Source organism: Typopeltis vanoorti, chromosome 18 (genome assembly GCF_054136105.1).
Source record: "Typopeltis vanoorti isolate ZY-2024b chromosome 18, IOZ_Tvanoo_1.0, whole genome shotgun sequence".
NCBI classification, from domain to species: domain Eukaryota; kingdom Metazoa; phylum Arthropoda; class Arachnida; order Uropygi; family Thelyphonidae; genus Typopeltis; species Typopeltis vanoorti.
Genome location: NC_143566.1, coordinates 4,818,127 through 4,830,736, shown reverse-complemented (window position 1 = coordinate 4,830,736; position 12,610 = coordinate 4,818,127). Strand labels below are relative to the sequence as shown.

The following is a 12,610-nucleotide window of genomic DNA, read 5'->3' as shown; positions in this document are numbered from 1 at the left end:
TATTTGAAGAACTTTACAAGAAAAAATACCAGACACACAAAGGCCTCCCAGATAACAAAGTGATTTTCAACATGTCGAATCACTGCCTTTCCAAACATGACCTCAAACAAACCTTTCCTCTACCTGCTACCACAAGCCATAGCCAATGATATTAGATTCAAAAGCACATTTATCCTAGCAACAGCAAAACAACCAAAACTTAATACCACTCCATATGATAGGAAAGATATTCGGAACTTGAGGAATAACAAAGAAATAATAATAACGAAAGCGGACACGGGGAATGTCACTGTCATCCTAAACACAAAAGACTATTTCAAGAAGATAAACGACTTACTATCAGACAGTTCCACATACAAAATCCTCAACAAAGATCCTACCATAAAGAACCATAATGAGATAAACTTCCTGATCCATAACATGAATACTTGGCCTGAAGAACTAAAAAGAAAGCCTAAATCCTCACATCCCATGACTCCTAGACTGTATGGAGCACCTAAAGTGCATAAGTAAGAAGTGCCACTTCGTCCGATTGTAGATGGTAGGTCCTCCCCCACTTACCTATTGACTAAGCACCTGGCTAACTTACTTAAAGGAAAAATCAGACAAACAGAGTCCTACATAAAAAATTCTCAACAATTTGTTGACAAACTTAAAAACGTGAAGATAACACAAACAGACATGATGGCCAGTCTAGACGTAGTATCCTTATTCACGAATGTACCAGTAGAAGAAGTCATGAACATTATCAAAGATCTCTTTCCTGCTGATATTACAAAGATGTTCAAGCACTGCCTACAATCAAATTTCTTCAAAGTTAACAAAAAAGGTATACCAACAATTAGAAGGCCTAGCCATGGGCAGCCCTCTGTCACCATCATATGCAGACCTTTTCATGGAGAAATTTGAAAATGAAATCTTCACCAACATTACTCCTAAACCTTCAATATGGTGAAGATATGTGGATGATATCTTCATCATATGGCAGGACAACATGGAAAACCTACATATGTTTGTCAATAGAATCATCTCACTCCACAATAAAATCAAATTTACTCTAGAAGTAGAAAACAACGAACAACTACACTTCTTGGACAAATGACTGCAACTACGGTATAGTTGCGATCAGTTGGTGGATTGAGTGGTTGAGACAGAATTGTAGAGCAGATGCTCTCCCTCAATGAGTCTTTGGACTCCCTGGAGGTGTCAAATAATAATAATAATAATAATACTAGTTAAAAGAAAGACAAGATAACAATTTCAAACTATCCATTTACAAAAAACCTATGGACACTGGATGATATCTACATTATTCTCCAAACTATCATAGGTCACATAAACAGAGCATCATCCACATGTTGAGAAATCAAGCCAGAAACTTTATCTCCGACGATGAAGAAGTTTAGAAAGAAACTGTCCCAAATCGCTATAACACTATCGCAAAATGGTTATCCTCGAAACATCATCAACAAATTTCTATACAAACATAACCAACAAGAAAGAACAGTCTCCCAGCAAATTTCAACAGCAGTCATCCCCTTTATGGGTTCAATTTCCACCAAAATTGCGAGATTGTTAAAAGCCCATAACATCAGGGTTGTATTTAAACCAACTACTGGCATCAGACAGGTTCTAAGATCTCCCAAGGACAGTGTTCCATTTTATAAATATCCAGGTGTGTATAATATTCCATGCACGTGCAGTCTTTCCTACGTTGGACAAACTTCGAGAAGCCTGGAAATAAGACAGAAAGAACATGTTGGCGATGTAAATCACAACAGAACGATAACCTCCGGTTTAGCGCATCACTTTTCAACTCCAAAACACACTATAGACTGGGATAACAGCTCTATGCCCTACGTAATTGATGATAACAGACATCGATTATTCAAAGAAGCGGCAGTAGTGCTGCATACAGGCAGCAACCTAAACAGAAATCAAGGGGCCATACTGAACGATACTTGATTTCTGTTTAGGTTGCTGTTCAACGACGAATAATCATATTATGCGTTTGCATGTAACGCGTGTTCATGATACTTAGTAGAAAGTCACAATTCATACAGACATGTCACGCGAATGTGTTACCTTAGCTACCTAACAGGTACTAACATTTTTTGTATGCTTAAACCTTTTTTGCATTTATCAATTTTTTTGTACTGTGCAAGCCTTGAAAAAGTTAGTCAGTTACTAGCGAAACCGGTAGGCAATATTGTACAAACATATGTACGAATTAAAAATCTATGGTCAATTTATCTATAAGTCTTATATTTTATAAGTAATGTCTGTATAGTGATTCGATGATAAGAGATGCATTGCACATTTTTGACATTGGTTAGTTATACTGGCAAACAGTTACTGCAGATGAAAATCACTAATTAAATAAGAAAAATTTTAATAAATTAATAATATGCTAGAAAGTATGATAAAGTGAGGGAAGAAGAAGAAGGAGAGTACCATGTTGTAATTACATGATAAAATGTATGATACATTGTTGACACTGGTTAACTCTACTCAGCCAAAAGTTAATGGGGATCAAAAACAATAATGAAGTCAGGGAAATAATATTAAAAAAGTGATAATATATTTGATACTTCTTACTTTGTGTTACTTTGTGCAGGTCATGACAAGCCTTGACCTGCACAAAGTAACAAAAATATCTGTATTCTTGCATACCATCCTGCAAACTATTCCCTGAGTGGATGGTACAAACAGTAATCAAATTTACTTCAGTTTAGTATTAATACTCAATGATGTCTTATTTCTAGAAACAAAGATAATTCATATTGCCCTTCTGTACCTTTGTCTAAAGGAATACCATATCTTTTCTCCAATAATGAAATGGAAATTATACATTCTATTTTAAAAGTTTTAAACACCTTGGTAACAACTTCCATCATTCTATACTTGTTCATAATTCAACTGATCTAAGGTAAGCTGTTTCGAGCATATTTTTCAAAAGTGATAATTTACAAGTATTAAAATTTGATATTAAAAAGTTTCTTTTTTTCTGAAAAACCTGTAACAAATGTAATGAAAGTGTTCTATATACAATACTATTGACCAAATTATTAAAATATATATATAAAAAAATACCATAGGTGCTTACCTAGCTGGTTGGACCAGTGTTTCTAGTTCAGTAGTAAGGTGACGACGAATGATATTCTTAGAAGAAGGAATACCAAGTGCAGTGGCCATAGTATCAGCTGTAAACGATGGTTCTAAGACCACTAACGCCCCATGCACACCACTGTCTCTAAGATTTTCTGCATATTCCTACAAAGAATAATGGTGTCAAATTTTATAAAATTTGCAGGAAGGGGAAAAAAGCACATCAAGATGAAAGAACATGCAAAGCATTTGGGGAGGAGTACACTGTGAATTTTGAAACAAATGCTTCCATTGAAACTAATACTTTATTTATTGGGAAAAGAATCCATTGGTTTCCAAACATTCACAGTATTTATTTTATGCAAATATCACCAACATAAATATCATACATTAGTAATGGATGTAAATAAAGTTTAGATAATCCAAAAACCCAGTTGATGGGGGGGTAAAGTGACTTTTTCAAGTCGCTTTAGGCCTCTAATAAACAGGATAATGATAGTCTCAACATTGGGCAATGCAATTCATTTATCACCAAAAGACACTTACAAAACATCCAAGGATGCATCGAAATTCAAACCCATGGCCTATTGAGTAGAAGGTGGAAATACCAATTGGCCAGCTTTAAATCAATACATAACCAAATATGAAAAGCATTTTAATATTTTGATGGTGCATTAAATTATTAAATGGGGAAATGAATGACAATCTGTAAACACGAACCAATGCACATATATGGTATCTTCAGGCAGCAATGAGAAGTTATTTAAGAAAGATTTGCTATGTAAGAAATAAATCACTAATAATAGAAGAATTTCTGTAAGTATGAATTACAATCAATTATTATGGAATGAGAAATTACACACGATTCTGTAATCAAAAGGCAGGAATCACATGTGCTTAAGATGAAAAAAGAAAGATTATGATGAGAAAGATTCATTACAGAAAAAATAAACAAATAATAGTGTTCCTATAAGCTGTGAGCTTGGTAAAAAATGACTATAGAAATAACCAAAGTAAACTCTTATCTATCATTATTATTATTACGGGTATCTCCATGGAGTCAGTAGACTCATCGCGGGAGACCCAAACTAGCAAAACAATATCTGTCATATCTCTTCTTGAATTCATTTACAGACGAAGAGCTCACAACTAAGTCAGGCAATGAATTCCACTCATTCACCACCCTCCAGGCAAAAAACCTTGTTCTGACACCTTTGTTAACCACACTCTTCTTTAATTTCCACAGATGACCTCTTGTTCTTCCATCACTATCACACAGCTGAAACATTTCCCCTGCATCAATCCTATAAAAACCTTTTAGTAATTTGAATGTTTCTATCATATCCCCTCTTCTTCGCCTATCAACCAATCTCTGCAATCCACAAGCTCTCAATCTATCAATGTAGGGAGCATTTTTTATATCACTCACCAACTTGGTCACTCTTCTCTGAACCCTCTCCACAGCCTCCTCATCTCCAAGGAATCCAGGTGACCAGACCTCAGCAGAGTAATCCAAATGTGGAAGTATCAATGCTTTATAAAGGGGAATAATAACCTCTTTATCTCTGGATGTCAGTGTGTTCCTCAACAACCAAGTAATCCTGTGTGCAATCTTGGACACCTTAGCAATGTGTCCTCTGAACTTCATCTCCCTATCTACCAATACCCCTAAGTCCCTAGCCTCACCAATCTCTTGGAGTACCTTTCCATCGATGTAGTACACAGCTGGTAATCTTTTAATCCCAAAATGCATGACTTTACACTTTTCCACATTGAACTGACATCCATTTTCTTTTGCCCATTTTACCAGCTTATTTCAATCCTCCTGCAAACTTTCAACATCAGCTTGATTTTTTATTGCACTACACAACTTTGCATCATCAGCAAACAACTGAATATCTCCCTTTAAGCCGTTTCCTATATCATTTATATACAAATTAAACAACATTGGCCCAAGCACAGAGCCCTGAGGCACACCACTGGTCACCTGCCTCATTCTGGACTCGGCTCCTCCATACACCACCTTATGGTATCTCTCCCTGAGCCATTCTCCTATCCATATCACCAATTTAATATCCATTCCCATCTGCTCCAATTTGCATAACAGTGTTCTATGGGGTATCCTGTCAAAAGCCTTAGCAAAATCCAGAAGTACCACTGTGTAGCCAGTTCCTTTGTCCAACTCGGATGTTATCCTATTATGAATAGTTAATAGATTGCTAAGGCAGGATCTACCTTTAACAAAACCATGTTGGCCTCTATAGAGTATCATATCCTGATCCACCCATTCTTGAATTTTGTCTTTAACCAACTTTTCCAATACTTTTACCACTACTCCTGAGATGGTGATTGGTCTGTAAATCAATACTGCAGTTTTAGAGCCACCCTTATGCAAAGGAACCACTTTGCCTAACTTCCACTCCCTAGGGACCATACCAGAGTTCAAACTTAAATTAAATATCCAGGTAAGAGGGGTTGACAATTCATTTGCACATTCACGCAACACCCGAGCTGATATTCCATCTAAGCCTACCGCAGTGTTTGCATTTAAGTTTTGCAATATATTTAATACCTCTGATTCTTTAGCTTCAATTCTCACATTAGGTATTGCTATAGGTATAGAGATATCCTCACTTGGGTGATAGACTTTTGAAAAGTGATCACTCAGTAACTTGACTATTACATCTGATTTTGTCTCCTCAATACCATCAGCATCCACTAAGGTTATCCTTCCGAAGTCATTCTTCCTCTTACTTGCCACATAGTGGAAGAACTCTTTGGGATTACCCTTGATCTCTTTGGCTAAGGTCTTCTCATAATCTGATTTAGTTTTTCTTACTATGCTGGTAACCTTCCTAGCTTGAGCCTTGTACTGCTCATGGGTGTCCTGATCACCTTTCTCCTTGTAAATTCTCCATAACATTTTCTTTTTTTGCAGTTCAAGCTTGATACTACTGCTCATCCATCTAATGCCTGCCTTGTTTGACCTCCTGACCATGGGGACACAATCTGATATTGCTTTCCTCAGATACCCGCTGATTTTATCCCAAGCACTGCTAACATCTTTCCCTTGCAATATGTTCTGCCATGGGATGGCTCCAAGCTCACTCCGAAGCTTGTTATAATTGCCTAACCTGTAGTTCCGTACATACCCCTTCTTAATAGAAAAATCCACAGATTTTGCGACCTCCCACATGATCAATACCACATGATCGCTTTCACCAACTGGAGGTAACGAGGACACCTTACTTATGCATATAACCTCTGAACCAATAACCAGGTCCAACACTCTCACACCACGTGTCCCTTCAGTTACGTGCTGTTTCAAGTAATTATCTCGTAGAAGATGTATGAACTCCATTTCCTTTTTGCTACGTGATATTTCCTCCTTCAAATTGATATCACCATAATTAAAATCCCCCATAATAATCACTAAGCCTTCACTCATTGCACTAAGTTGCTGATGCATGAATTCAATATCTCCCCCCGTACTCCCTGGGCCTATAGCAGCATCCAACTGTATATTTGGTTGCGTTGGTCACTATTTCGCACCAGACTGCCTCAAATGAACTCTCATTCACATGCCTATCATCATGATATACTACTTTCTTTGGCTGCAACACATCAGTTATCATCAACAGTACTCCTCCTCCTGTTCTATCTTCTCTATCCTCCCTGAAAATACTGTACCCATCATATTCAACTCCAGTGACCACATCTTCTGCTGACAGCCAAGTTTCACTAATGCCTACAACTTTTGGTGAGATTTCACTGACTAATGCCAAAAATTCTTCTCTCTTATTTCGAATGCTTCTAGCATTGGTATACAAAAATTGCAGATTCCCTCTAGATCTTGTGCCGGCTTTAGAACTGATATATAAGTCACTAACTACCGTAGTCCTAGGCCGATTTTTATCCCCTCTCTTATGCAATTTATTCTGCCTATAAGGATCAATAAATACACAATCAGTGCTAAAGTTTCTCTCTCTTACACTCAACCTTTTCAATATTAGTTTCCCTGCCCAATAACTTCAACCTGTTCAGAAAACAATAACTTCTTCAATCGCTTATGTCCTTCCATGTTAAGATGCAGTCCATCTCTAGCATACAACTGCCTTTTTCCTTCAAACACACTCCAAACATCAACAAACTCCAGACCTCTTTTTCTGCTCATTCTTGCAATCATATCATTCATTATCATTGCTCGTCTACTTAACTCGTAATTGTCAAAACGAGGCAGCACACACACTATTCTCCCATTGACACTTTTCCTCTTCACAATATCTAATAATGTTCTTAAATCTTTTCCTACCCGATTTATACTACCTCTCAGGTCATTCGTACCCACCATAACTATCATCTTGTCTGCTTCATGCCCTCTCTTTATTGCTAAAGCCACTCTTTCTATTGTCCCATCAGCCAAGCACTCCTCATGCATACCACTCTCCATACCCTTAATCATAGAATCACCATATATTTTACCACTCTTAACTTCATTCAAGTCCACACTCATGGACTCATTCTCTACACTATTCAGCATGACTCTCCCAGCTTCATTACTCAACTCTCTATTACTTACCCCCCCACTCTCACTACATCTCATTTCTTCTAGGCCACTTGTGGTTTTATTATGTTGACTCCCAATCACTCCCATACTATTTATTATACATTTATGAGGTTTGGTAGCAACATCCCAAAAGGTATGACATTGTATACTTTCAGCTGAAATACCTGTAGGTAAATCTGTTTTTACTAATATTCTATTTCAATTATATTTCATTGCAGCATTTATCTTATCCTTACATTTATTTTCTCTAGGATTAAACTTAGTTCTACTAAAACAGTTTTTAGATAGGTGTCCTAACTTGTTACAATTATAATACCAAGGACTAAACGTTTATGCACTACATTAACTTTAGAATCAGGTTCAATCTTATTAGATAATTTGTCAGGATCTGATGTACTAAGAGAGTTATTAGTTAGATTAGATATCATTTCAATTAACAGTTCCTGACTTTCTATTAGTTCAGGTTTTTGTTGTCTATTTCTTCTCCAATAAAAGTTAAAATTTATTAACTTCTATGGATTTTTTTAGAACTGCTTTTTAAATTTTCACCTAGAGTTTGATTTGAATCCTTAAAATGTTTCATAACATTTCTCTTTTTTTTCTTTCTTTCTTGCTACTATATCTTTGAAATTATGTTGTTCCAAATAATGTACTTGTTTGGCATTAGAGAACTGGTACTTATTGCTAAGCCTTTCCTCTCTTTCCTTAACAGTTTTATAACATTTCTCTCTCTTTCTCTCTCTTTTTTTTCTCTATAAGTTACTTCCTTTAATTCATCTTTTAGACCTACTCTAAACTGATGAAATATACATAATTGTAAACGTGATTTCTTTTCAGCACGAGACACTTAACTTATGAGCTATATTTAGCTATCTGTTATAATACTGAGAAACTGTTTCTTTATTCTTGGAAACATTGATTTCGGACTTCCATCTTGACATCTGAAAATTCTGAGATTAATAAACTGTCAAAAAGTATCATAATTTGTAGTGTCTCTTAACACAGAAGTGTTTAGAAAGGTTTCTGCCTTCTCTATCAATTTATTTCTAAGAATAATTAATAAATGAAATTCTGGAAACTTTCCTATTTAAGTTTTGTTGCATATTTTAAGTATGATTCAATATTTTCATTATCATCTCCAGAATATGTAGGAATACAAGATTAGGATCAACTGTTTAAAATAGTTCATTATTTTCAATTAAATTTAAATAAACAGCTTCATCTCTATTTACAAAATCCATCATCTATTTATCAAAAGGATAAATATAAATCCTAATATAACATACATTACTGAAATACATCAAGTTATTCTCTTTTATCTCTTTAAAGAGATCTGAAGGTCATGAAGTAAGTTCTCTATAGAATTAAAAGTAAATATTATACTATCCTATATATTTAACCTTAAAATTAGAAAATACAGAGAATAACTATATAGCCATTCTAGAATTTATGAGTTTAAGAAAATATTATCTCTCATTCTCTGATTCTTATAGTTAAATTCAAATCTGAGGGATAACATCCAATACTCTGCTATGTTGTATAGTGATGCTGAACATAGCATTCAGCTACAAGTCTATGTGGCTCCAACCCATGAAAGGTTTTTGAAAATCCGTACTGTGGGTGGACTAAGGATTTTTGTTCTATTTTTCTTCTTAGTTTATTATTATTATTATTATTATTATTATTTTATAAATATATAGTCTGGAAATCCTGCTATAGAGACCAAACATGGAACTTCAAGCAGGGTGATGGTTTCACATCGGGTGATGAAGTTCATCATCTAAAACGTTCTGCAGTTTCTCTGAACATTATCTGAACATGTAGTCTTAGTTCAAAAGAAATTTCCAAGAAAGAGAACTTTACTGCAGATTCCAGCTCACATAATGGAACATATACACTTGCTTCCCATTAAACACATAACATTCTCACTAATATATGAATGCTTGATACATCACATTATCCTTTGTTCCTCCATTCCAGCTCTCCTCCTTCTTTGCTTGCTAGCTGGAGTTGCCTAGTGACAACTAATATGCATGTCCATTACTGAGATTCCAAGAGAAACTTTAGCTACAATATGGCTGCCATTACTACAGACATTGCACATAGAATAGTGTATAGCATAGGAACACATGCTATAACACATGCAATGTTATTTCTAATTCCTTCAGAATTACAATATTAAGGTAAGCAAGTAGACTGCTTAAGTACTTTAAGTTTCTTTTGTATTGCCACAGCATAACTACATAACAGTTCCACAGCATAACTACATAACAGTTTCTAATTTTAAGGATATGATCTGATAATACTAACAAACAACTGCATTAAAAAAATGAGAACAAATATGCATACTTGTTGATTATTTTATCATACAATAAAACTTATTTCTATTTATGGAATTTGTACTGAATATTTACACTCAATGAAGAGATATTGGAAAGAGTCCAGAAGCATGGAATAAGGTTGTTTCTGGTCTCTGGAATGTTGAGCATGAAGAAAGATTGAGAAAATGCAATTTGCAGAGTCTAGTGGATATGATGTGATAAAGATATATAAGTTGCAAGCAGTTTTTATCAGTTGTTGGAAGAGATTTTTCACAGTATGGTGGGAGACCAAGACAGAAAAATGTCACATCTGGAAGCTGTATAAAGGAGAGTGTGAGAAGTAAGTGAGAAGCAGTTTTTTTGCATGAAGAGTCATGAACGATTGGAATGCATTGCCCAAGAGTGTGCTGACTGCGAAGGATGTAAGTGCATTTAAGCATGGTAAGATGATCTGTGCATGTGTCAGAGTGACCTCCCATGATAAGTGTTTAACTCTGCGGAGGTCTGATGCTGATAATCATAATAATAATAAATTTAAAATGAATACTGTAAATGATGTAACTGTTATTATGCAGCTTTTACTGATCACAGTTAGCTAATACAGTGGTGCCTTGGATAACAACGGCCTCAGATCATGACGTACTTGGTTAACGACGAGTAGCTGTAAGAAAAAAGTCTCTTGGTTAACGACTCTCAATTATGTGAACCTCTATCCGATCTAAAAAACTGGAATTTTCTGATCACACTCAGCCACGTGCGGGAAGACATTGTCGAATAGAGAACAGCCACGCGGCATAGCTGTGAAGCTTGGATATGTTTGACCCATCATAGCCAGCTGTTTACGTTTTCCATTTATTGTTTCTTTTCTTGAAGTGTACTGTGCTTTATTTTAAAATTTGCGGTTATAAATGCCTTTTATGATGAAAATGAGTATTTAAGCATTTATTTTTTATGTGTTGGTTCATATAGACAATAAATTGGCAGGTGCATGCCACTGTTCATTTGCCATCAAAAGGCAAAATCAAATCTAATCTGTATAATAATTGTTGTATTTATAAGCTGCTAATCAGTGTATGTTACGGTAAGTGCTGTATCTAATATCGTCACCTTATAAGCAAAATGCACTAAGTCAAAAATTGTAGGTTTCGAATTTAACTGTTAACTTTTATTTCAAAAAGTTTTTTTTTTTTTTGAACTTTTATTTTCAGGTGACAATATGTTCTTTGTATCCCTCGTCTTAGTGTTGTACAATTTGTAATAATACCGTATTTTGCGTATCTTTTTTTTTATACAGTGAATTTTTTTTATATTGTGACATAATGGGTCCCAAAAAGAAAGCTAATGAGGGGAAAAAAAACAGAAAAATTTTCTCTATTGAACAGAAGAAAGAAATAATAGCAAAACAACATGAAGGTGTGAAAGTTATGCAGCTAGTTAAATATATGAAACCAGTCATTCTATAATATCAACTATTTTGGCTAAGAAAGAAGAACTTATGGTAGCTGAGGGAACTTCAAGGTTGAATGTCAGAGGGCTTCTTTTTGAGCAAATGGAAAATCTATTACTAATTTGGATCAAAGAAAGAGAAATGGCAAGCAATACTATATCTCAAAATGCAATCTGTCAGAAAGCTAAACAGATTTATCAAGATTTGAAAAAGAAGACTTCGGGATCAAGTTCTGAGGTAGATGATGATGACGATGATTTCAAAGATAGCAGAGGTTGGTTTGACAACTTTAAAAAAAGAACAGGAATTCATAGTGTGGTCAGACACGGAGAGGCAGCTAGTAATGACAAAGCAGCAGCAGATAAATTTGTCGATAGCTTTACAACAATTATAGAAGAAGGAGAATCCCTATCTCAACAAGTCTTCAATTGTGATGAGACTAAGTTATTTTGGAAGAAAATGCCCAACAGAACATTTATCACAAAAGAAGAAAAAACACTTCCTGGGCATAAACCAATGAATAATAGGTTAACATTGCTTTTAGCTGCAAATGCAAGTGGAGACTGCAAGGTAAAACCGATGTTAATCTACCACTCAGAGAATCCCCGAGCATTCAAAAAGTTCAATGTCTCTAAATCCAATCTCGATGTTTTGTGGAAGTCTAATAGCAAAGCCTGGGTCACAAGAATAGAATTTAGAGACTGGATTCACAAAGTGTTTGGACCAACTGTCTAAGCCTGTCTTGAGCAAAACAATCTGCCTCTAAAAGCCATTTTAACCCTAAATAATGCACCTGGCCATCCAACGGGCATACAAGAAGAGCTACCAGAGGAATTAGATTTTATCAAGGTGATTTTTCTTCCTCCCAAGACTACATCTCTGATTCAACCTATGAATCAGCTGATTAATTGCAAATTTTAAAAAACTTTACAGAAGAGCACTTTTTACCAGGTGCTTTGAAATGTGTGAGGCTACCAACATATTACAAAAAGGCATTTGACAATGTCCAACATGAACAATTAATTAAAATCCTTTCAAAAATAGGCATGGATGGAAAAGACATTAGGCTATTAACTAATCTTTACTGGGAACAGACTGCACCTTTGAGAATAAATAGAGACCTCAGAAGAATTCCCAGTTCAGAAAGGTGTGAGACAAGGTTGTGTC

The 12,610-nt window shown here is 35.3% G+C and overlaps 1 protein-coding gene across 6 annotated transcripts in view; it reads right to left on the bottom strand.

Moving 5' to 3' along the window:
• The window catches only part of LOC150096464 (kazrin-like), a 686,592-nt gene that overhangs the window by 227,801 nt on the left and 446,181 nt on the right, over positions 1-12,610 (bottom strand). For all 6 annotated transcript variants that reach the window (XM_090408269.1, XM_090408271.1, XM_090408270.1 and 3 more), the window contains one exon: positions 3,107-3,273. In XM_090408269.1, the coding sequence (XP_090264395.1) occupies positions 3,107-3,273 (167 nt within the window). The remainder of the gene's footprint in view (positions 1-3,106; positions 3,274-12,610) is intronic.